Source organism: Cryptosporidium bovis (assembly GCF_009768925.1).
Source record: "Cryptosporidium bovis isolate 45015 chromosome Unknown contig_20, whole genome shotgun sequence".
NCBI classification, from domain to species: domain Eukaryota; phylum Apicomplexa; class Conoidasida; order Eucoccidiorida; family Cryptosporidiidae; genus Cryptosporidium; species Cryptosporidium bovis.
The window spans coordinates 373,312-397,357 of record NW_027125014.1 but is presented as its reverse complement, the minus strand read 5'-3'; the positions used below and the strand labels follow the sequence as shown (position 1 = coordinate 397,357).

The 24,046-nt window shown below is 28.6% G+C and overlaps 13 protein-coding genes across 13 annotated transcripts; 9 read left to right on the top strand and 4 right to left on the bottom strand.

Annotated features, from left to right (window-relative positions):
- Positions 1-277: 277 nt before the first annotated feature.
- On the top strand, positions 278-2,242 carry FG379_001102 (uncharacterized protein; the record flags this gene model as incomplete). The annotated part of the gene is made up of 1 exon (XM_067326705.1): positions 278-2,242. The coding sequence occupies one exon, from the start codon at positions 278-280 to the stop codon at positions 2,240-2,242; it is 1,965 nt and encodes a 654-aa protein (XP_067184354.1).
- Positions 2,243-2,794: 552 nt separating this feature from the next.
- Positions 2,795-6,652, top strand: FG379_001101 (uncharacterized protein; the record flags this gene model as incomplete). The annotated part of the gene is made up of 1 exon (XM_067326704.1): positions 2,795-6,652. One exon carries the CDS (start codon positions 2,795-2,797, stop codon positions 6,650-6,652), a length of 3,858 nt encoding a protein of 1,285 aa, XP_067184353.1.
- A 340-nt stretch (positions 6,653-6,992) lies between these two features.
- Positions 6,993-7,565, bottom strand: FG379_001100 (uncharacterized protein; the record flags this gene model as incomplete). The annotated part of the gene is made up of 1 exon (XM_067326703.1): positions 6,993-7,565. The coding sequence occupies one exon, from the start codon at positions 7,563-7,565 to the stop codon at positions 6,993-6,995; it is 573 nt and encodes a 190-aa protein (XP_067184352.1).
- A 769-nt stretch (positions 7,566-8,334) lies between these two features.
- Positions 8,335-8,727, top strand: FG379_001099 (uncharacterized protein; the record flags this gene model as incomplete). Its single annotated transcript, XM_067326702.1, has 1 exon — positions 8,335-8,727. One exon carries the CDS (start codon positions 8,335-8,337, stop codon positions 8,725-8,727), a length of 393 nt encoding a protein of 130 aa, XP_067184351.1.
- A 98-nt stretch (positions 8,728-8,825) lies between these two features.
- FG379_001097 (uncharacterized protein) lies at positions 8,826-9,470 on the top strand (the record flags this gene model as incomplete). Its single annotated transcript, XM_067326700.1, has 1 exon — positions 8,826-9,470. The coding sequence occupies one exon, from the start codon at positions 8,826-8,828 to the stop codon at positions 9,468-9,470; it is 645 nt and encodes a 214-aa protein (XP_067184349.1).
- A 151-nt stretch (positions 9,471-9,621) lies between these two features.
- FG379_001096 (uncharacterized protein) lies at positions 9,622-10,383 on the bottom strand (the record flags this gene model as incomplete). Its single annotated transcript, XM_067326699.1, has 2 exons — positions 9,622-10,155; positions 10,240-10,383. 2 exons carry the CDS (start codon positions 10,381-10,383, stop codon positions 9,622-9,624), a joined length of 678 nt encoding a protein of 225 aa, XP_067184348.1.
- Positions 10,384-11,009: 626 nt separating this feature from the next.
- Positions 11,010-11,818, top strand: FG379_001095 (uncharacterized protein; the record flags this gene model as incomplete). Its single annotated transcript, XM_067326698.1, has 2 exons — positions 11,010-11,042; positions 11,231-11,818. 2 exons carry the CDS (start codon positions 11,010-11,012, stop codon positions 11,816-11,818), a joined length of 621 nt encoding a protein of 206 aa, XP_067184347.1.
- A 1,016-nt stretch (positions 11,819-12,834) lies between these two features.
- Positions 12,835-13,572, top strand: FG379_001094 (uncharacterized protein; the record flags this gene model as incomplete). The annotated part of the gene is made up of 1 exon (XM_067326697.1): positions 12,835-13,572. The coding sequence occupies one exon, from the start codon at positions 12,835-12,837 to the stop codon at positions 13,570-13,572; it is 738 nt and encodes a 245-aa protein (XP_067184346.1).
- Positions 13,573-14,406: 834 nt separating this feature from the next.
- FG379_001093 (uncharacterized protein) lies at positions 14,407-16,293 on the top strand (the record flags this gene model as incomplete). The annotated part of the gene is made up of 1 exon (XM_067326696.1): positions 14,407-16,293. The coding sequence occupies one exon, from the start codon at positions 14,407-14,409 to the stop codon at positions 16,291-16,293; it is 1,887 nt and encodes a 628-aa protein (XP_067184345.1).
- Positions 16,294-17,375: 1,082 nt separating this feature from the next.
- FG379_001092 (EBNA1 binding 2 nucleolar p40) lies at positions 17,376-18,138 on the top strand (the record flags this gene model as incomplete). Its single annotated transcript, XM_067326695.1, has 2 exons — positions 17,376-17,451; positions 17,576-18,138. The coding sequence occupies 2 exons, from the start codon at positions 17,376-17,378 to the stop codon at positions 18,136-18,138; spliced, it is 639 nt and encodes a 212-aa protein (XP_067184344.1).
- Positions 18,139-18,524: 386 nt separating this feature from the next.
- On the bottom strand, positions 18,525-19,046 carry FG379_001091 (uncharacterized protein; the record flags this gene model as incomplete). The annotated part of the gene is made up of 1 exon (XM_067326694.1): positions 18,525-19,046. One exon carries the CDS (start codon positions 19,044-19,046, stop codon positions 18,525-18,527), a length of 522 nt encoding a protein of 173 aa, XP_067184343.1.
- Positions 19,047-19,699: 653 nt separating this feature from the next.
- FG379_001090 (RRM (2xRRMs) domaincontaining) lies at positions 19,700-20,671 on the top strand (the record flags this gene model as incomplete). Its single annotated transcript, XM_067326693.1, has 1 exon — positions 19,700-20,671. One exon carries the CDS (start codon positions 19,700-19,702, stop codon positions 20,669-20,671), a length of 972 nt encoding a protein of 323 aa, XP_067184342.1.
- Positions 20,672-21,052: 381 nt separating this feature from the next.
- FG379_001089 (uncharacterized protein) lies at positions 21,053-23,437 on the bottom strand (the record flags this gene model as incomplete). The annotated part of the gene is made up of 1 exon (XM_067326692.1): positions 21,053-23,437. The coding sequence occupies one exon, from the start codon at positions 23,435-23,437 to the stop codon at positions 21,053-21,055; it is 2,385 nt and encodes a 794-aa protein (XP_067184341.1).
- Between the last annotated feature and the right edge of the window lie 609 nt (positions 23,438-24,046).

Genomic DNA, 24,046 nt, shown 5'->3' with positions numbered 1-24,046 from the left:
GGTCTCCCGCATTTTATGTTTAATGGAAACAAAAAAGGTTACCGGTTAATAAAAGGCAATACAAAATTTGTGTTGTTATTTAAAGATTGTACTTTTCCAATAATCAAATATTTTTCGTTAATATTATGGTATAAAATCGCTTTATTATACATAATAGTGACATATTATCATCAGAAGGATAGTTTAACTCACACCTATATAGGCATTAACTAGACATTACAATTATATGTTGTGATTTTTATTTATTTTTCTTTTAACTAAAGTTGTGGGGGATAGTATGGATAACTTAGAAGCTATTTGGTGTTCAAGTAGTTATATACGACCATTGAATTGTGATATTGAAACGGAAAGGAAATCAATATTAACAGAATCAATATTAGAAACAGAATATAAAGTAGTATCTGCTAATGAACTAGGTGGCATACCACTTTCGGGAAATGAGAAATTGTTTGCTGAGCAACATCTATGGAGCATTCCAATAGAAAAAACAAGTGGTTCTCAACATTATTTGAATCAGTTTGAAAAAAATAATTCAAATAAGATACACTATTTGGAGATTGATAATTCAGATGATTCTTCACTTTTCTTCAACAATTGGGGCAAAATAGGCAGATTTATCTTATTTTTATATATAACATTTTTATCAGTACTTCAAGATATAACAGGGATAGTTATACCAAATTCATTATACAAGACAGAATTAACTGGTGCAAATTTGCAAGTAATTACAGAAACTCCATCTGTATCTCCGATATATTCGTTATATTGGAAATACATATTGGAACCAATAAGATATGTAATTTCTTTAGTATTTTATTTCATTTGGAGAGTGGAGCTAACGTCAATTAGAGAATATAATGGCGGAGAAGATGAGAGAGAAGAAATGACATGGATCCCTGGAACTTTAAATCTAATTCATATTATAAATGGAAGTGAAAATAAATATTCAGGTTTTAGTATATTTTCAAAACCATCAGAAAATGAAATACGTAATTTAAAAGGTATACGATCATTTGCAAGGGAGCATAAAGTACTAAACAGTGTTAGTAAAAATAAAAACAGTAATAATAATAATTATAACATCAATAAAAGCAATAAAAATTACTACAATAAGATAAAATGCGTTGCAGTAAGACCTATAGGCAATGTAATCGCAATAGGTTATTCAAACTCATTTTCAATATGGGAGTACAAAATATCAGTTCTGAAAAGTAATGGAGCATTTGGAATAGGTAATTTATCAGGCTCTTCAAATTTAAATCTTCGTTCATCAATAGATATATTGAACAGAAATGGTGAATGGAAACTTATTTATTATGCTGATTTATTTAAACTTGGTTCATTAGCGTGGTCATCAGATGGGTCTAAATTATATGTGGGAGACGGATCTGCGATAAGAGAATTTACATATGTTTACTTGTATACGCATGACTCAAGAAAATTAGGATATCAAAATAATTCTGATTTATTTATAAACAATGGAAGAATTGTAACAAGAGGTCCGACAATTGCTCATGATTGTGTTTCAATCGCAGTTTCCAATACATTTTCAGTAATAGGTACAATTTGGGAAGGTGGTTATTTTAGAATATATGATACATATAGTTGGGAATACTCAACCGTTTGTCATAAATTTAGTTTTGAAACAAAAGTGTTCTTACCAAAAGTTACATGTATAGACAACAAATTAAATAATGATCTATCTAGTTTTATATTTGCTAATTCACAAAGTGTATATGAATTATTTATAAGTGACCAAAATAGTTCAGAAATAAACAATGATCCCTTTAATATTGATTATTCTTTTGGAAACATCAACAGCAATAGTAGTATATTATTATCTCATTCTAAGTACGATGTAAAGGCATTAAGCAAAATTCGCCTAAGAGAACTTCCGATTCATTCAAGAAATCGCGAAAAGACTATTTCAGATTTTTGTGTTTCTTTTCAAAGAATGGCCATCACATTCAAAGAGTCAAACATGGTATGGTTGTATTGTTATCTTATGAATTGTTCGAAAAATAGCAAACTAATGTTAATAGGTGTTATACAAGATTTTGGTATACCAAGAAATCTTGCAATGCAAACAATAAGTGAAAATAATCACCTTGTTTCGGGAACATTTTTATCTATAAAATGGGAACTAAATGATAATTCTCGCAATACAAATAAACATGTAACTAATGAGAATGATGTTGATTTTATAATTAAAACTTATCCACTATTTCATTATAATATGTGATCATTCTCTATTTATAATTAATCTCTAACTTACTTAAACTACATTTTTAATGTCTGTATCATCATTTTATCATTAATACTAATATTAGTTGGTTATTTGAGGTAACTTTGACACACTCATACAGTGAAATAAATACATTTAATTAACAAGTTAAATATCTCAAACTTGAATAGATAAGTGAAATTTATTTGTATCATGTCATAATTTCAAACATAGTCTAAATATTGTCGAACAAACCAAACTTACACTTTCTTTATTAGATGTTTTGAATGCATTTATACCCATTGGTAATTTAGTGACTGGGAAATAAATTTTGAATTCATTTACGCGCCATTCGGCGGTTAAAACACAATAAATATAAAGATTAAATCGTAAAGTTTTATAGTTTAAAAAGGAGGATTCAGAGTAAATTGGAGGAAAAAGAATAAATTTAATATAAGCGAATAAGGATATAGATAAGGATAATCAAAGGTTATTTGCTTTTAAGGGGTAATACATAGGAAGAGATAAATTGTGGTGTTTAAGGGAAAATAAATTAATAACTAATTTCAAATGGTTTTTACACGTGATATAGTTCACTCGAAAATAACAGAATTATGGACAAGTGTAGATTCTTATAAACGCTCAGAAGCGAATAAATATTTGTTGGAATTTCAGGAGTCAATACAAGCTTGGCAAATATGTAACGAACTTTTAAGACTAAATTCTGAACCAGAAGTTCAATATATAGCAGCTCAGACATTATGTAAGAAATTATCAAATAATTATAAGGAATTAATGGAAAATGGAGGTTCAAAAATAGTATTTGAGCAAATATATTCAAAATTTATTTCAGAATATTTAGAAAGTAGTTGCAATCACAATAGTAATGGTTCAAGATCAACAAGCCCATTTTTAAGTAAAATAGGAGAAGGCCTTTCATATTTGATAGTAACAGGTGTGTTGGATGGATCTTGGCCTGACGGGTTTGACACATGTTTAAGAATAAGGGATTTAAATTGTGGTCTGAAATTAAATGAATCCAGTATAACAAAAGAATGGATAATATTAAATATGTTTAGATATATACCAGATTCATGTAATATGTTGGAAAACAACAGAAAACTGATGCTTATTGAGAATATATTGCCAAAGACACTAGACTATATATCTGAATGCATGACATTTATATTAGTAGACCAGGAAAATAACTATAATGATGTAAATAAAAAATTACTGGACTTAATGCTAGATATATTAATAGAATATTTTGAAAAATTTGAGATACCATTATTTAATCATAAAGCATTATCAGTGGTAGTTTCAAAATTATTAGAGACAAATTTGTATATTGCTCCGTATAGACTTGCTGAATTATTTGTAAGAGGACTTCCAAGATGTTCGTATTATATGCAGAAGCAAGGTAATGTATTTGATTCACTTAATGGAATTTATACATTGATAGAAGACTCTAACAATAACGTTCATGTTACAATCAAATTTTCAACTGAATCAGAGACTGCGGTTATAATGTCCTTGCTAAATTATTTAAAAAAATTATATGAAAAACTTCGACAAATACCACTTCCATCGAATAATATTAATAATTGCGAGTTAAATAAAAACTGCAATGACGGTGATAATAACAATTCAACTAATCAAATGATCAGAATAAATACATGGAGTACATTAAAAATGAATGTTCCTCAAATAGATTTAGATGAGGAGACGGAAAGATCAATATTAAGTTGGTCTGGAGTAATTTTTAGTTTATTGGAAGGCTATCCAATAATGTTTATTGTGAGTACATTACCTGAAATTAAGAGTATAATTCAGAATAAAAAATTAGAGAATCCACTATTTTTTTTGTCGGACATGTTACTATTACTGCTAACATTAAATATAAGAATACCAGGAGTATTAGTAAACATGTGGTGTACCTTAAGAGATATATTAAACGAGGGAATAATAAATAAAGAACAGGCATTTTTAATAGCGAGTACATTTATAACACCTGCAATACAGTCACTGGCTACACAGTGTAGAACTGACTTTTATTATTGGGAAAGACAAGGGATAAATGACAATTCAATATTAAATGCAAGAATAGTGACATATTCAAATTTTGGTCTTAAAGACGTGAAGTTGGATGATTCATTGGAAGAGTTTTTAGATTTTCTTGATACAGTATCAATACATATTAATGATATATATTTCTTTTTGCAATCAATTGGAACAACACACAGCTATAGTTTTATGAATTACATTCAACATTCACTACTTGCATGCTCAAACGAAAATGATCATGTGGGTTGTGTAGTTTTCTTAAGATTTTTAGACACATTGATAGAATCAAGTAATACATTAGAGGGAATAACATCAAGTATAATAGAATTATTATGTACAAGTATTCCAAAAGTTCAATCATGTATGTATCAGGTAACATTGTTAATACAAAAGTCTGCCCACTTATTCTCGGATTCCAAATATTCTCGAATATGGTTATTATGTATTAAATACTTGATAGATATTTCACAAAATACAAACTTGGTATTAGTATCAGCTACATTTGAAGAACTGTGCCAATTTGGAGTAGATCACATTAAAAACAATCCAAACAGTTATCAAATATTATATGAATTGAGCCAAGGTATCATACAAGTCATTAACTTTAAATTGAAATTTCTGCCAAATGAAAATTTATATAGTAATATAAGTAAAATAGATGAGAATATTGGTTTTATAGGTGGTTATTCATATTTACTCTGTTATACAATGTTGAATAATAATAAGAGCATAAGTGATTTAGCCGATTCAATCAAGTCCTTTATTTACCATACTGTTAATATTACTATTGATAATATTCCAACCACATTATTTTCACCTTTGTCTACCCCAAATGATAACAATGATACACAAGTGGTTTCACAATGTTGTTATATTTGGTCAATCTTTGTTCTATTAAAAATATTAAAATCTTGCATGTTCTGCATGGAAAACGATCTAAATAGTGAATCAACAATTTGTAATGGGGTTAATGCCAGCCTTAATGATAATAATCCTATTAATAATTGCAATAATATTATTCCAGTTAAATTAAGCTTATTACTGGGGAATATATTTTCTAAAAATGATCAGAAAATGTACATGTTAGGTGAAAAATTAAAATCATTATTATTTAATTCATTTAATTTATATAGTGAATCACAAGGATTTGGTGTTGCATTGATATCACATATGATGTATCAACATAAAAGAAATATATCTTTGCACAATTTAATGGTATGCACAAGAAGAAGTTTTACAGGTGGTGAGAGTTGTTTATCATGTCCAAAAGATATTATTATATCAATATGTTGTTTAATATTAAGATATATATCACTTACATGGTCTTCAAGCGTTATATCCGAACTAAATGGGTACAATAATTTAGTACAAAACAATAACATTGTTAATGAACAATGGTGTACATGGGAATATGCATATAGTAATATTAAAGAGTCAATATTTCGGTTGAAGAACGATTTAAATATGTCAATAAATGAGCACAATAACATCAGTAATAATAGTATTGGTAATAATCATATCAATATAAGTAATATTATTTCAAATAATAATACGATTTCGATTAAACAAAGACATGGTGGTTGTACATTACTGTTACATGAAATACTGAAAAAGGTAAATTTACAAGAAAAAGACAATATTGTAAATATTATGCATAATGATGGTATTGATGCAATATTGTATGAATTTTGGATAAATAAATTTTATACAATAAGTGATGGCGAATTATCGAGGTCGATTGAGCCATTTTTTTTATGGCAAACATCACAACTTGGAAATGCAAACAAAATGACTTCTTCGGTGCATACATTACTTACATCAGATTACTTCTTGTATAGTTTAGATATTGGTATAAGATCACTACAATTTAAAGATAAGCAATTATTAAATACAATATTAACATACTTGACAAAATTAAGTAATGCTATCCACATATTTGGTCAAAGTCACATTATATGGAACGATAATTTAAACAAATTAATCATTTATTTAATGTGTAACTATCACTCATATGACAATAATAACTTAATGCTCCAAACATGTAAGCTTTTGACATCAATTATTGATTATTATCCAAGCATTTTTTTTTTGACAATAAATGAAATGTATTCGAAAGATTATTCACAAATATATCCAGAACTACTTGTGAATCCATTTTATAACATTAAGCAAGCTAACATTATCAATTTCTCATTTAAAAGTCTAAGGGGGCCGAGGTTGAGGCAATTTATTACTGATTTTGCCAATATTACAAATGGTATTATAAATATTAGTGATTTTTTAACCAAATATCAACTATTACTAAGCTCTGGCAATAATGGCAATACTGATATTAATTCTTCAGGACCTATTATTATTTCTTAAAGAATTAAATGTGCCATTGCGTATATGTAGATCCAGAATAATTTTCTGATCTATGTATATGTATTGAAAAATAATGTTAACGTTAATATCTACATTTAAATTAACACTATTATTTACTTACGGAGTAGATATTGTCTAATTAGTTAATTTATTGTTTTATTTGTATTGTTAATATTTTTACTATTTGTTACCAAGTACTGTTATTATTTAGTGAGATGTTTGTCAAAAAAAATTAAAAGGTATCTTATAAAAGTAAGAGACTTATAAGAAATAATGATTTAATATTACGTCATCAATAGTTGAGATTAATACTATTAAATAATATACAATAAACAGTAACTTAATTTTGCAGAGTCACAACTCTCGGAGTAATGGGAGCGTTTGCGTTAATCATTTCATTGACGTATGGATGGGAAAGATCAGCTGCATTAAGAACTCCTGAATTTTGATTAAGTAAGTGAACTCTAAGCTGCCACCTTTGATTCACACTTTGAATGAGATTTGGGTGGATAATTCTGTTTTGGGTAGTGCACAAGTTTGGATGGTCCGCATCTATTTCTTTTTCCAAATCTTTTCTTGTTTTTTTAGAAGTTATTACTGGGCTAATTAATGGAGATTGGGGATCCATATTTGCAATTCTAGGTGATAATTGTGATTGTGCCGTAATTGGATTGATGCGGAAAAAATAGTGCATGGCGTCCGTAACAGATCTCATATGATTTGAGTGTCTTTGCAACTCTTTTTCAGTTAAGTTGTTATTTTCGGTATAATATGGATTTGTAAAACCGCATATATTTTCAAAAGGATGATATCTCAATGATAACATGGGTGCAGTATGTGGTTGACTTTGTAACTTTCTTGCACTTATCAGTATATTCGAATCTATTTTGGACAAATTATCTGAATTACTCATTTTCTTTGATAAACTTTGTTACGACACTGTTTTTTGAAGAAAACAAATACCAAGGAAAAAACTACCAAAAGGAAAATTAAACTGAAAACTATTTTATTCTGACTAAATAATAATGCCAGTTGTTAATTTGTTATATTCACACACCTACTGTATTCCCTATGTTTATTTAAACTTTAATACTTTAAGATATTTAAAGTTATGTCTCTATGTACATTAATTTATGATAGCATTACTATTATTATCAATATGACTATTATTTGTATTATACATGAATCTAAAATACATGCAACGATACCTGTACGAATAGCGCGCGCGGTCGCCATGTCATGCATATAAATTATAAACACCTATGGGTCTGGACTAAGTGGAGGGAAGGAATATAAATAAAAAAGAAGAAAATACGAATGGAACTTAAACGAATTATATCGACTATATTTATGATTGGGCTTTGATTTAAATTTTGAATACAAAACTTACACTAACACCTTACATATGAGAAAAGTGTTTCTATGAGCTCAAAGGTGACAACTTTACTGAGAGTAATGTATGAAAAGAGATTTAAAAAAACTTTATGCATTTATAAATATTTGTCATAATTTTTGTTATGTTTTGACAAATATAATTTGGTTTAAATTGCATGATCTACTATTATTTGTCTCCATTTTAGTTATTTATGATTTCACTTTCATCCAAGTTACCAGTAGCCTGAGTATAGAAAATACTTTGTTTTTTTTTTTTAATTGTAAATTATAATTAAACCAATATAAAAATGTCATTTAAAGATGATAAACGCGAAGTTTCTGTGATTTTTAGTACGGAAATGTGTGAACGGGAAAATAAATGCGTGGATGAGCAAAACGATTGGAATGCAATACCAATAACAAACAGTAAAGAGGATAACGGACTAACATTTAGTAGAAAGAGTAGAGATAAACTGCATGAATTTGGAGAAGCAGATGCAAGGGATATGAATTGCGACAAAAATGAAGTAAAATACGAACTTCTATTGGATAGATTAAACAATTCACAGGCACTTGACATATTTAAAAAATTAAGAAGTGAATGTATTGGGTTATTGGATCCCCCAATAGTATTGGAGCAACAATTCATATTAAGTAACGGAGAAAAAATATCAACAAGAGGTAAGCGAATATATATTTAAATAATGATAATTCTAATATATTTTAATTTTTCTTTACTGTTATATTATTGCTATTTACTAAATTAAATGATTACTACATTTACCAAATCAAATTAGATATGGAAATGTTAGTAAGAGATAATATAATTAGAAAATTGTATATTCCTGTAAAAAGAATATCGGAACAAGATGCAGGTATATGCATTGGTTACTGTTTAAAAGATGATATTTTAATGTCCTTTAAAAAAAGATTAATTGAAATGGAAGCTAGAATATTTGGATCTAGTGATTGTATCGAAAGTTGTTTATTTAATAACAATAAAAAAAACATACTTAATGAGGAATTATTTAATACAACAAACAGTATTATTCTTGGTGAATTTAATTCATTGACTATAAATTATACTACTCTAATGGAAAGTTTAAATATTGTCATATTATCCTTAAAAAGTAGATATAAATTTTGTCGGACACATGAAAAGTGTTTTGATAATGATTATTTGATATCAATTTATATTAAACTTGGATTGTTGAGAAGAGAAGGGTCAAACAACAATAATCTTGTATTTACTACTCCGAATATGGGATTATTCGTTGATTTTCTTGAAAGTGGAAATAATGCCATTTTAAATTCAATAAGAAGGAACAAAGATCATGAAACTACAGAAGATAAACTTAATTCATTAAAACTTGGCAAGTCTAAGTTGTCGTTAGATTTTCATTTAAGGTATTTGAACGGTGTTGGATATATAAAAAGGAAGTAAGTTTAACTTAATTATGTGTAAATAACCTAATTATCAATAAAATCGCAGAATGTACCACAATAATCCTAATAATGTTTGTAAATTATCTAAAAGATTTGTTCTAAAAAGAAACAAAAAGAGCTGTATATAATATTACTTTTCAAACTTAATTCTACTGACTTAAAGACCGGCTTAATGATTTCACTCTTTTTTTGCAGATAAAGTGTGATTTGTTTAGTAATTTATTATTGGTACTCTCACTTTGGTCCTTAAAGTTGCTAATTTTATACTTTATATTTGATTCAACATTTAGATTACCCAAATTAATTTCTTTTAATGCCTCAAGTTCTTTATTGTATTTGTTCTTTACATCTTGAGTTATTCCATAAATTCCTATCCCTCCTCCTTCTGGTCCTGATAATTTATAATTTGAGTTGTTATTTGTTTTTGGTCTGTAATCTTTTACGTGATCCACTTTTATAGTTTTACCCAGCAACTTCATATCATTTGCATTATCAACTGCCAATACAGTGCTTCTTTGATCCTCGTAACACAAAAAACAGTAACCCTTTGACAATCCTGTTTTCGCATCCCTAATTAAATTTACATCAATAGGCTCTCCCCATTGTGAGAATACTGTCACTATATCTCCCTCGGTTAAACCTAAGTCAAGTCCCCCTATATATATATATGACGAATTTTTGTACTTCAATTATCATTATTTTCAAAAAATGATAAAGTAATATGTCATATGGTTATTAACTAATTTACATTAATCCAATAAACTTACCTCATCGTGCCATGATGTGTAATTCACTCCATTACTACTTTCATAATCAACTACTTTCTCATTTATTTTACTAATTGTACTTTTCTTCTTTCTTTTATTCCTATATAGATCAAACTGTCTGTTTTCATTCACATTTCCCGACATCTAGCTCCAGAAAAATGAACTCTTTTCACGTAAAGGTAAAACAAGAAACAAAATTACAATATGCTATCAAGCTTTGTTTTGAGCTTTTGTTTCAACTGTCTCGATATTGTCAATTCAGTGCAATCAGATAATAACAGCGATAAAGCAGTAAAATAAAATGTGATATTCTCTAAACCCACATCTCAATATATATCTTAGCAAACAAAAGCCAATAAAATAACAAGAATAAATGCAAATGAATAGAATATAATTACGATTTATTTACATTTATTAGATTAAATCCCACTATCAATTAGGGCGCCAAACCCATTTTAGAATTAGAGGGGTAATTACCCGGTACCTTATAGCGGTAAAGTGCATTTTCTAATAATCGGAAAGGCAGTGGATTTTTTGATATTAATGTAGTACTTAGACTAGTGTATTTTTTTTTTCAATTTTAGGAATTACAATCGATAAACTGAGTTAGAATACTAGGAACGGCTTATATAAGGTAATAAGGACAGAGAATCGCTTTTGTTGCATTATATCAGTACAGGTATTTATATTAGAATAAAGGAATAAATATTAAATCTGAAATTTATTATTAAAAATAATCATTCTTAGAGTGCATTAAATGTTAATATAAAATGTTTCTTTTAAATCCAGTCAGAATTATAATGGTAATTTTATTTTTTCTATTAAGGGCTATCTATTCGTTTATAAAGGTATGTTTATCTAAACAAATGTTCTATAGTTGTTCATTGTTTTATAAATAAATACATGATAACCATAAAACATTGACAAGCAACTCTCAATTCGATAATAATTTTAACTTTTTTATTTACCTCATTTCTCACTTTAATTATAGAGATTATTTGGTTATAATACAATAGATACGGCCACAGAAGTTAAAAACGTAAAAAAAGTACCAAAACATATAGTAATTGCATTTAGAGGAGCAGAAGCTTCAGAGAATGGGATACTATTACTAGTTTACAGATCATGTTTACTTTTTAAACTATTAAATATAGACTACGTAACCATTTTTGAACCAAACGGCATTGCGGAATCAAAGTTAACGGTATTCCTGAATAACCGAGATGAATTACCAAAAAATCTTAGATTCTTGTCAAAAAAAGATTCATCTCAAGACTTCTTTGAAAAAATACAAGACATTGTCAACAAAAAATGTACAAACAATGAAGGTACTATATTTTACAAAGAATTGTACGGAGTATTAAATTCGGGTGGAGACTGGCCCACTGCTGATTGTATCTTGTTTTTAAGAAACATGCCATTTGATATACCTATTAATGGATTTGATTCGATTGCTATAATATTAAGAAGGTTAAGAGAATATTTAGCATCTAATACACCTAAAATTTTTAAGGTTGCCTCTACTGGTCCATGGGGTGACATGCCGCTTGTTCTTGCACAACATTCGGAAATATTGTAAGTTTAAAATGAAACGTTGTTGTTAATTATATTAATGTTAAGTGATAATTACAAGTCTCACATTTCTTAATTTGAGCTGTTAAATACACTTGCTAAACATTAATTAGATTCAGTTACTTTCTCTTTCGCATTTCTCATGAAAGAGAAATAACCGATCACAATGACAATAACACTATTTTATTTAATATTCCTAACTCAAATTCATCATATTAGTGAATTGTGGGGGTACAATATAGAAAACGTTGAGAAATCTATTATTTTGTATTCAAATACAAAGCAAAGGCGTGGCAATTGAAAAATGTTTTTAGATAATTTACGGCGGGCCAGTGTACCGCTCTTTTGTATCTAAATATATTAAAGACATTACTAAAAGTCTAATAGTAATTTTATTTACGGGCCTCACAAAACATGTAGAAAAAAAGTAGATAATGGTGCGTATAGTCTAAATTAAACATTAAAAGCAAGAATATTATAATAGTACAAATAATAGCTATTATTATCAATATTAAGAAAAGGAATATAAACAACATATAAATAAATAGATAAATATATAAATATAAATAAATATATATATATATTTATTTATTCGTTTATTTATTTATTTAAATTTAGTATTAAAAAAGAAACAATAAGCTGTTTTATAAACCATTTCAATTTAATATCATTTTGGATTATAAGAGGTTTATTTAAGTTTGAATTTAACCATTTCATCGATATATATGCATATATAGGTAAATAAATAGATATATACATATATGTATATATTTGTGTATGAATATTTATAAATATTTGTGTACATATAATATTTAAATAAATATATTCGTATATATACATATATGAATATATTTACATGCATATATAAATGCAATTCAAGATAAATAATTGGTGGTTGTGCATATAAATCACTTTTATTTTCAAAATCACTTTTGATAAAATAATTATTTAGTTTGAAATTGATATAATTGATATTATTTGGGTAAACAATAATTTGAGTTTTTTTATTAAGTTGTATTAAATATGGGTGCTAAACAATCAGTCCCACAAACAAGTGAGGCCTTTATGGGAAAAATGGCTAAATTTCCATCTCTATCGGACGATATTCCTACTAAACAAGAACTTGAGGAAGGTGTTGTTATTTTAGATACAATGAGATCATATGGTAACACTAGCAGAGCAAGTTTTATAGAGATTGAAAATAATGATAGTGCTCGCTTTATGATGGCTAGAGCGGAAGCAGACAGAATTGCTGAGGCTGAATCTCTTCGTCTTGCCACGGAACAATCAATTAGGGTAAATGATGAAGGTAGTTTAATATATCAAGGTTCACTTAGGTCTGTTCTTTCGAGAAAAGATTCTGCTATTTCCAAGCAACTATCATATTCACGTTCTAATACTATATTGTCAAAACAGTTTACAAATAACGGTATCTCATCTTTCAATGATTCAACAGAAAATTTAGATCACATGCCTTCAAATGTAAATAATGACAATTATAATAATTCAAACGAAGCAGATGTTTCTGCTCCTCAATTCTTTGATATGTTAAATAATAAGTGTGGACTAGTATTCACAGATTGTCAAGGGCGCTCGCAATCTGAAGCAGAAAAATTGAGAATAAGTATCAATAATTGCGACTCCGAATTAGCTACTAACAAAACTGCAGAAGCATGCGGATGTTTGGGACCAAGACATGACCGTCTTAACTGTCCAATTTGCAGGGGAATGCATTTAGAGGATGCTCCATTATTATATTAATTATGACAGATACATTATTCATTAGTGTTTCCACATATTTTGTTTTATTATTATCACTATTTCATTGGGAAATAAGAATTACTTTTTTGCATTGACTATTAAAGAATTTGAAGTTCCTATCATGAAAAATATTAAAGGAAGTAGTATTGTTTCACATAAATGTAAATATAATCCGTGTATAAATACGCACATGCATTTGCATACATGATTTTTTTTCTTTTTTACGCAACAATTTAACGATACCCTTGCTATTTGAAAAAAATTTTACTATAAAAACCGAGGAATATAATGTTATACTAACATTAAAAAATTGTCTAGAATTATTTCGTTGCTATTTTTTATTATATTCAACCTATATTAGACTAATGCTTTGTCCGTGTCACTGTATTGCTGAATTTTTTCTATGTACTTTTATTGTTATTAACGAGTGAATTACGTAATATTATGTGGGTAAAATCATGTTAATTACAAATATATCTGTAATGACGTAAACATGCAAATTATTACATGCAAACAACGATTATTTTTGCATGTGGATAAGTTTATTAATAATAAAAAAAGGAAAAAAACAAAAATGATATGTAAAATAAAATTATTCTCGAAAAAGAGATAACATTTCAAGTGGATTTTGTTTAAAATTGTAACAAAGATATATATTTTGTAATTTTTATACTTTGTAAAATAGAATTTTGTAATAGAATATACTTAATACATAAACAGTTCTTTAAACAAAATTATTTGTATATACAAATAGTTAAAAAATTATAGTAAAAAAATTTTAAATATATTTAAGTATATATACATATTTTTTTCATAAAAAAAATGGTGTTAAAAATGGAAGTCGAAAACTCATCTCCAAATCAATATACCTCTAACACAACTGCTGCTAAAAATGAGCAAACAGCAAACAAACGTCCATCTGATGCAAATACAGAAGATCAACCAAAAAAGGCTTGTTCTGATGTCACAAATGGCGCAACGTTTACGAATAGTGACGAATCAGTAACATCTGGTATAATTACCTCTACTACTACTACTAATACCACTGCCTCTGGAACTACTAATACTTTTACTACTCTAGGTACTACCACTACTACTAAATCTGACAATAAGAGTACGCAAGGAACTACTGGATCAACAGAAGGAAAAGGAGTTGTATTAACAAACGTAACAACAAAAGGAACGACTTCATATGAAATGAATAAAACTACAGGCGAGAAATCAGTAGCAACTGAAACTCAAATCACATTTTCTAATTTAGGAATTCAAGTTCAAAAAACAGTAGAAAAAATCACAACGTATTCAGCAAGTAAGAAACAAGAGGCTACAACTGATTGTAACGAGGAGAAGGTTGTTCAAACAACAAAAATTACTTCAACTGAGATAAAATCGTCCATTGATTCAATGAATACTAATGATACTACTGCTGCTCAGTTATGTTGTTATTTCGATGCACAAAATAATACGATGACGTATATTGATACTATTCCATCGAAAATTCAAACAACAACAACAGTTGTAGAAACGCTTCATAAAGGAGTATTAACTTCCAGAGAAACTGAAACTGAAACTATTCGTGTAGGAACACAAGATACACAAACAACAGATGCTCAATCTCAGGGCGGCCTTCAAGGGCAAGCAAAAAACCAAACTCAAGGTCAAGCAGGAACACAAACACAGACACATTCCAAATTCCAAGTTCAAGGGCAAGTTCAATCACAAGCACAGAGTCAAGCACAGACTCAAGCACAAGCACAAGTAGCAACTCAGGCACAAATGGAAATGCAATCACAAGTAAAAACTCAAGAAGAATGTCAAAGTGAAACTAATTATCAATTAGAGCAGACAATGGATGAAACAGGAGAATTTGGTATTAAGTCTGCTATAACACAATTTGGTAAAACAACAACAAAAACTACAGAAACATATAATGAAGATGGTTCAGGTATAGTTAAAAAAGAGCAAACAAATGGAGATGGGACAAAAATAGTTACAGTAACAACAACAACTAAAAAGGCATCATGCTCAGACAATACAAAAACCGGAAAAGATATGTGTTATACAGGTACAACAACAAAAGAATATTATTCGTTTGATGGCACTCAAAAAAAAAAGACACAACAAATATTTGATAAAACAATTACTGTTGCTGCAACGGGTTGTGATGATAAGACAACAGTTACAACTACAAAGGTTGACGGTGTAACAGGAGATTGTGAAATGACAACAAAAAAAGAGACTATTATTGAAAAAGGTGGCAAAGTAGTGGGAGTTACTATTGAACAAACATTTGGTAATGGAAAAAAGGTAACAACAACCGTTTCTACTGATAATACAAGTAATGATTTTGTTGAAAGATATGTTTCTAGTCAAAATAAAAGTTCTGCGATTCAAACGGCCGAACAAGCAACATTCGATTCTATGTGTGAATTTACAACATCTAACCACAGTAAAGTAGTAGTAGTAACTACTGATAAAGAATCGATGGAAGTATATAGAAAGGAATACGAAACAAATATGTATTCATCATATACAAAATCTTCGGGTAATGCAGAAAATGTGAATACAAATTTAAAAGCAACAGAGGGATCTGAAATTGGTTGTTCACAAATGAGTAAAAATAGTCAAGAAAGCAATAGAATGAGTTCAGCTAATACATTAGCAAAAAGTAAAGCAAAAACACAGACCCAAACACAAAATCAAAATGTATCCCAAAACTAAGGATTTATTAACACAAAATTGGAAACGGCTGAATTATAATTCTATCTTTTTTTTCACATCAAGCATTAAACTCATAACTTTAATAATTATTTTTTTATATTCAAAAATGGTTATTGTAAATTGAAAAAAGAAAAAATAAAATGAAAGACTAATACTATATAATTTCGAGCAGTTGTGATAAGATTATGAAAGCTTTAATAATATAAGGTGTTATTTACTATTTAGTATATTATGTTCATATTATACTGAATGACTAATAATTTAATCATTAAAAACTAACACTGATAACCGTTAATATTGTTATTAATAAATATTTATTCATTATGAACATTTGTTCAAGCGAATTTTTTACTCGTTATTGTTTTCTCCCAAATTCTTGAAACAAATCAATACTTTAATGGAAAAAAAACAATTCTCTCTATTGTATAGTTAATTAGTAAAATAGAATTAAAAGGAAATCACTCCTTATAGCAAAACTACATTGATAGTTGTGAAATAAAACCAAATTGAAGGAAGTCAAATAAGGTCATTGAATTGTATATTAATATCAAAATAAATGAGAAATTAAAATAAAAATTAAGGGTTCCTATAGTTTTGTGGTTCGATACTATATAACCTATTTATCTTTTTAATTACAAAATGTGAATGATTATGTGTGCAACATAACTTTGATAAATGGCAATGTGTAAAATTAAAAATTATTTTATGCAAGTATTATCTTTTTGTGTTTTTGCCTTTCATTAATTCAAGTCTTAAATATGTGTATTATGTATCTATTTAAAATCTGTTCTATCTAATAAATATCATTTCTTCAATAGTAGTCTATGTAAATGGAATAATTTAAAATAAAACAATTCCATGCAAGCTAATACAATTAATATATACAAGTAATTTCAATATTTTAAATAGCTGTAGGTTTAATGCATGTGCCGCCACAACGGCATTTGGCGCCGAAGGTCAAAATGACAATTAAGGGGAAAATATAGGGTAGGACGAATCAAGAAATAACAAGAAAAATTCGAACTGTAAATATAAATCTGTAGAAATAATTTCACCTGTAGACAGTGTTGCATTTATTTCAGATGTCTGACTCAGATAGTGAGTTGGAAACACGAGTAGTTGAAGACCTTGATCAACTTAATAAAATAAGGAATAAAGGTGAGTTAAATTGGACCACAACAGCAGAAATTTATTTTGCTGTTGTCAATTATAAGTATAAAATCGAACGTGGCTAACTTTCTATTTCTTTGTTTACTACGTCATTTTATTATACATCAAGTAGGTAGTGTATTGATTGAGGATGGAATAAATGAAAAAATAAATGAGTTAGACTATTCGAAGCAATTAGGTACGAAGGACATCCCTTTTTTAGAATCACTTGCAGTATTAAGTAAATTTGAGAACGACGAAAAGGTGGATTATAAGGACAGTATTGCTCGAGAGTCTTATTTTTATGAAAACACATTAAGAAATGTAAAAAATGGGTGTAAAATACTAACAAGTATGAATATTAATTGGAATCGTCCTGATGACATGTTGGCAGAGATGTTGAAAACCGATCAACAAATGAAAAAAATTAAGTTAGACTTGTTAAAACAGGAACAAAAAATAAAAGCCGTTGAGTTAAAAAAGCAAAAATATGTGGAGAAAAAGTTTACTAAAAAAATTCAGGTGGAAAAGAAAAAACAGAGAAAACAAGAAACAAAGAGGAATCTAATGGAAATTGAAAAGTGGAAAGCGAACAGAAATTCTGGAGGTAAATCAGTAGAGGATTCATTTGATGAGTACTTCAAAAACGACGGAAAACCCAATTATAATAAAAGAAAAATAAAGCCGAAGCATTAAATAAAAAATAAGTAAATGAATTTTATCTGTATCTATAGAGATGTCTAATTGTTAAGTTGACTAAAGTAGTCTCTATCAATAGGTATTCATATTTAATATACTTGTGATATTTTGTGGCAGGTGATGTTGCACATAGATACTTTTTTTATTCGTTCTCCTTTATTTTGTTTTTGTGTCACTATAGTAATCTGCACTTATTTTGAGCGAATTTTACTGGAAAAAAACTTGTTATGAGGAATATGCGTTAAAAATACATACCTAAATATGATTGAATATCTAACAAAACCTGTATAAAAAGAAATGCTAAATATAACAATGTTTACGAGTGGAATATTTAGGCCATTAATATATTTTTTTAGCTACAATTTAACAAGTTGTGTTAGAATTCAAGTATCGTTTGAAATAACTCCAGAAGAAAGGTCAACAACTCCCTTCAAATTAAGGGATAAATCAAAGTAGTCTTTGTAATGATTAAATGATTCAACTATATCAGAGTACTCCCTATCATTAATTTCCTTTGATTTATTTTTGTCATTTTTTCTAATTGTTAAATACCACGAAAGTTCATCAATCCATATTCTTCTGTTGTCAACCATTTTTTCAAAATTGCTTCCTATTGGTGGCGTATTGATCATTCTCCTAAACAAAATTATAACTTTTTCTGGTTGTAGCTCAGAAACTATCTCGTTAATAAGTCTCTTTTGGTTGACAAAATAAAGGCAGTTTGTTGATTTGCATACTTCTTCATTGTCTTGCTTATTGTCAATGTTTATTGAAATTTCCAAATTCTTTTCTATAAAAGATCTGTCGTTACTGTTGTTTTTATAGATATTTTCTAGTACTTCGACTTGTTTAATAAGCCTATTGCTTATTTCCAAGTGCTTATTAATTACGTCAAAATCATTCATTATTACTGTATCTCATCAAGGCTGCTATTTATTCATACAAATTGTGTTATTTTATCCCCGGATTTATACTAAACACCTATTCCTCCTCCTTCTATGTTTATCTGGATCAATATAAAAAATAATCAACCCAAAATAATCTTTAAATTACGTTACTTACTTTTATTTCACCTTACCGGGTTTATTTTATTTTAGTTTGGACTTGAAATTTATTTATTTTTTTTACCGGTACTGCATTTATATAAATATGTATATGCAATATAAACCGGTATATTAATATTTATAGTGATTTAGTAGCCATAATAATAATATTGATTATTGTTATTTTGCAGGAGCATTACACTATAAACAAATTAGTATAGTAGTAGTAATAATATATTTCAAATTATTTTATACCTGTGATAATAATTAAAGGGTGTCCAAGTACATATAATTTTAAGATAAAGAAAAGGCTAAAACAGATAAGTACTGGTAAACCACACAAATTAGAGTTATAATTACTTAGTAAATTATAGGTTTACTAGAAGAGAAAGAGGAAAAGGTGAATTTAGAATATAAGGTGTGTTGTTGCATCACTTTGTACACAACGAATATGTGTATTTGGCCTAAAATATTCAGAAGTAACTAAGTGAGTCTTGCATATTTATTATTTGAATATGATCGAAAATAGCGTATTTATTAGAAATATTTCTCCACTGGCAAATAAGGATTCTGTATTGGAAATTTTTAGTGATATAAAAGAAGAAATATTAACTGTAGAATTCCATAGATATCCAAATAGCGAGCAAAAATTTTGTCAGATATTTTTCAAATCTTCAAATGGTGTAACTAAGAGTACAGCCTACAACGGCTCTACACTACTGGGTGTTCCGATGTCTATAACTGTTTTACCTCCAATACAAATAAATAATTATGAGCAAAACAAAATAACATCAAATAAGGAGGTTTTTGTAAAAGGCGTCCCAAAAAACTATTCAGATAGGAAAATAATTTCTTTATTTGAACTGGACGGTGAAGTTCCAATAAAAATAACAAGAATAGAGAATTCGACATCTTTCAAAATGAATTTAATTATCGAATTTATGAACGAGACTACAACACAAAAACTATTAGAACTTAAAAATATATATACTGATGACGGTGATTTGATTGAGATATCCAATACATATTCAAGCAGTCCCTTGGAAAATAATAATAATGCTATTGATTATAACGGCACAATTAATAATAATATGTCATTATTATCTTCCTCAAATATTGTATCCATGACTCCAGTATGTGGTACTCCGTCTAAAAGCAATGCAACGTCTTCAACAACACGCGTTTTATCTAATAATTCAAATAAAATGAATGCCGTCTCCTCAACATCCAATTACAATCCAATGTTGGACAACGCCTCTATTGACTTAAGTAATATATCTGTACCTTTAGCTTATCAACAAATTAAAAAAGTAGAATGGGATCATAAATTATCAAAACTATTTGAAATAAAAAAAAAGATTGAGAACAGAATTTTGAATACAGATTCTAAAATGAACGATGAATCCTGCTCCTCTTCATGCGGTTATTCAAATAAGAACTTTCCAAGAAGAAGATCCCTTTCCAGGTCTCTCTCACCTGTATTATAGTCGAAAAATAAGCATTTCTGCTCAACCACTCGCATATTTGTAAAATTCATCCGTAACTTGTACTGCTTTAATGAGTAAAATAAGAAAAAGTAATGACGTCGTATAATAACTGTATATCGGAGTTAGTTGGTAATTGTATAAATGGTTTGGATGCAAAGTTGGTTTTTTTTCCTATTCAGACAAGGTCGGAGAAAAAACTATAAAATGCCTAGGAAATAATTTGTTATAGCAGTTAATAGAAACATTTTAAATAAAAGACAATATAGTATCGTCTTTATATTGAATTATATAAATCTTCAATAATTGGAGTATATAAAATTTTGTTTAACAATGACTAATAATATTTTGGATAGTTTGTTATTTTTGAAAGTATTTATTTAACTATTCATCCTCTCTAAGCCATTCAACGTATTTAACTACAAAGTCTGATTCAAGGAGAGAGATTAATTTGGAGTTACCGGTTTTAATTTCAGCATCAAGTATGGCATCATACCAGTCTAGAATGAATGACTGATTTATAAATTCAAGTTTTTCGAAAGAAACTAATAGAGAGCCAAATGTAATGTGGCAATCAGAGTCATTATTATTAGATGAATAAGTTAGTATCTTGTTACATATTAAACATGTGTATTCTTCATTTTCATATCTATTAAAGGCATTAATTAATTCTTTAATTCCGCTTTTATCACAGTACTCCGATAGCTTATTGATATTAATATTGTTATTTGCAGTTTCTTCGATGATGAAATACTTTGAATCTTTATAGATACAATCTAGTGAAAACGAAATTATTACATTTAATATATCTAGATCGTCTTTAAAGAATGCAAACCTAAGACCCTTTAATTCAAGTATCTTGTTTGAAATGTGAATGGGATTGTCTAAACCTGACTTTACGAGTGAATAGCATTCGTGCATAAATTCCTTGTCATCCCTATTGGTACGATCATCGATGTTTTCAAAATTCCCATACTTGGTCCCGCAATTCAAGTTTAATTTCTCAAAATCCACTTCGCTGTCGCTCTCCTCATCCTCACTGCAGACATAACCACCGTAGTCACTATCTTCGTCATTACCACAGTTACTGTCGCTACTGTTGTCGCTATTAATAATGTAGTCATTATTAGAGCTCAAATAAACTTGACTCTTGCTCTTTTTTGTCAGTTTCTTTTTATCATCTGTTGCAGAAAGTTGGTCAAACAAAACAATTTTTGAGAGTATTTTATCAATAGAAGTGTAGTCATTTTGAGATTCAACCGGCCAAATAATAGCATTAGGTGATAAAGTATTATTATTGTTTAACTCCCTTTTGCAGTCATCAGATAAAAGCTTGTATTTTCTTCCCACTTCAAAACGTGTTGTATTGTTACTTCCTGCTTCGCTTTCGTCACTATCGAAACTATTCTTTTCAAGTCTAGTACTTAGTTTATCATCTTTGATTTTAGGTACATATCTGGACATTCTGGTAAAGCTAGCAACGACGGAATTTTCATTAATTATAACATTAGAGCCAAAAACGCAATAAGGTTTAACAGTAACGCGTGCGTTTATAACAACATTGTTTCCAATAAAACTGCATTCAATACTTGAATTATCTAAAATTTTAACATTGTCTAATATAATGCAACCCTTAATAGAACAATTTCCACCAATAATACAATTCTCACCTACGAATGAGTCCTCAATATTTGTCCCGTCCCCTACCTTAGAACCCTTTCCAATAGAAACTGTTGGCGTAAGTTTAGATTTTTCAGAAATACTAACTTTCTCGCCTAAAAATACATTAAAGCCCTGATACCTTTGAATATTATTGCAAGATGTACTTGAATAATCTGTTATAAGTGGGAAGAGCCATCCTTGACAAATATTTTGCAGTGCAATATGATAAGTTCTTAAATTGCATATTTTAATGGCGTATTGATTTAAAATCGATATGTGTATAACATCCTGTTTAATATCAGTAATTAGTGAATTTAAAATATAGTCTTTAAACAAGTCATTATAGTCAAAGGTTTCGCAAAACACTCGAAGTATTTGTGGCGAACATATTGATATTCCAACGTCAAGTAAATCGTATCTTATTACAGATTTACTACAAGAAGAATTTCTCAAAAACGTCTTCATGCTCAAATATATACTCTTACTTAATTTGTTGTCTTTAAATTCATTCCAGTATATAAGTTCATCCGTTTTACCGTCATATATCACAACCTTTTCATCATTCTCGTCTCTTAGTGAACTCAAAGGTGGACTTTCCATAAAAAGTAGCGTCATTGTTATATTTGGTGTATTTTGTCTCTTTTTTTTGTGATTTTGTATTAGTTCCTTCAAATCAGCAACACATAAAACGTTTCCTTGAATAAGAATAAAATCGTCTCTTAAATCTATTTGAAAATCAAGTTCTCTAAGTGCATCTCCAAATGTAATGCAATTTAAACCAGTCTGTATTATATTTATACTCATACTTTTTATTTTTTTTTTATTTTCATTTTCATATTTACAAATATAATCACTCAATAGCTCCTTGTATCTGTAAGTTATCAAATAAACCTCGGTGACTCCGTTTTTACGCAACATTTCCAGCGTATAATTCAGCATTGGAACTCCATTCACAGGAAGCATTAATTCTGGAAACTCGCATGTCAATGGCGAAAAAGCATCTTTTCCAAAGCTCTCCACAAATACCACTGCTGGTATAGTTGCAAACTCAAGCTCGCTCTTACCTCCACTTGAGCCCTTTGCTGAACTATTTGTTTTCTTGTCCATTCCCACCTTATATGTATTTCTTATTACTTAAATAAACCACACTCCTTTTCTCAATTTCACTCGCAAAAGAAAAGTCTTGTTTCTATTTGGGCCGTGTATATTTGTTCACTGGCATACACCACCTCAATCTAATACAACCCTCGAACCTCTATTTTACTCTCAATTCCTTTTTTTCTACCGAACTAATATTCCTTGTCACATATTACTGTTTTTGGCGGTTCTTTCCATTGCCAAAATAGCAGTCTACACTTTATTTTGGTCAGACCTCATACATATTTATATGGTACCTGATAGATGTGTATTATAGAATAAGCATTTGAGCGGGAATCTCACATTTTGATTATGATAATAGAACAAATGTTAAAAATATATCAAGGAAAGTTTGGGAAAAGTGCAGTGATACATTAGCATAGGTTGGAGTAAATGGTGTTCACGAGAGTGTGTTTCTTAAGAGGAGGAAAAATGGTAAATGCATTTGAAATTCAGTAAATTAAGTGTGAATGAGATAACAAAGCTCACATGATGAAAGAGGGGGAAAATAGACAGAGTATAAAACAATACAGGCGCAAGTTGCGGTAATTGTATACTGCATAAAACTAGATTAAATGT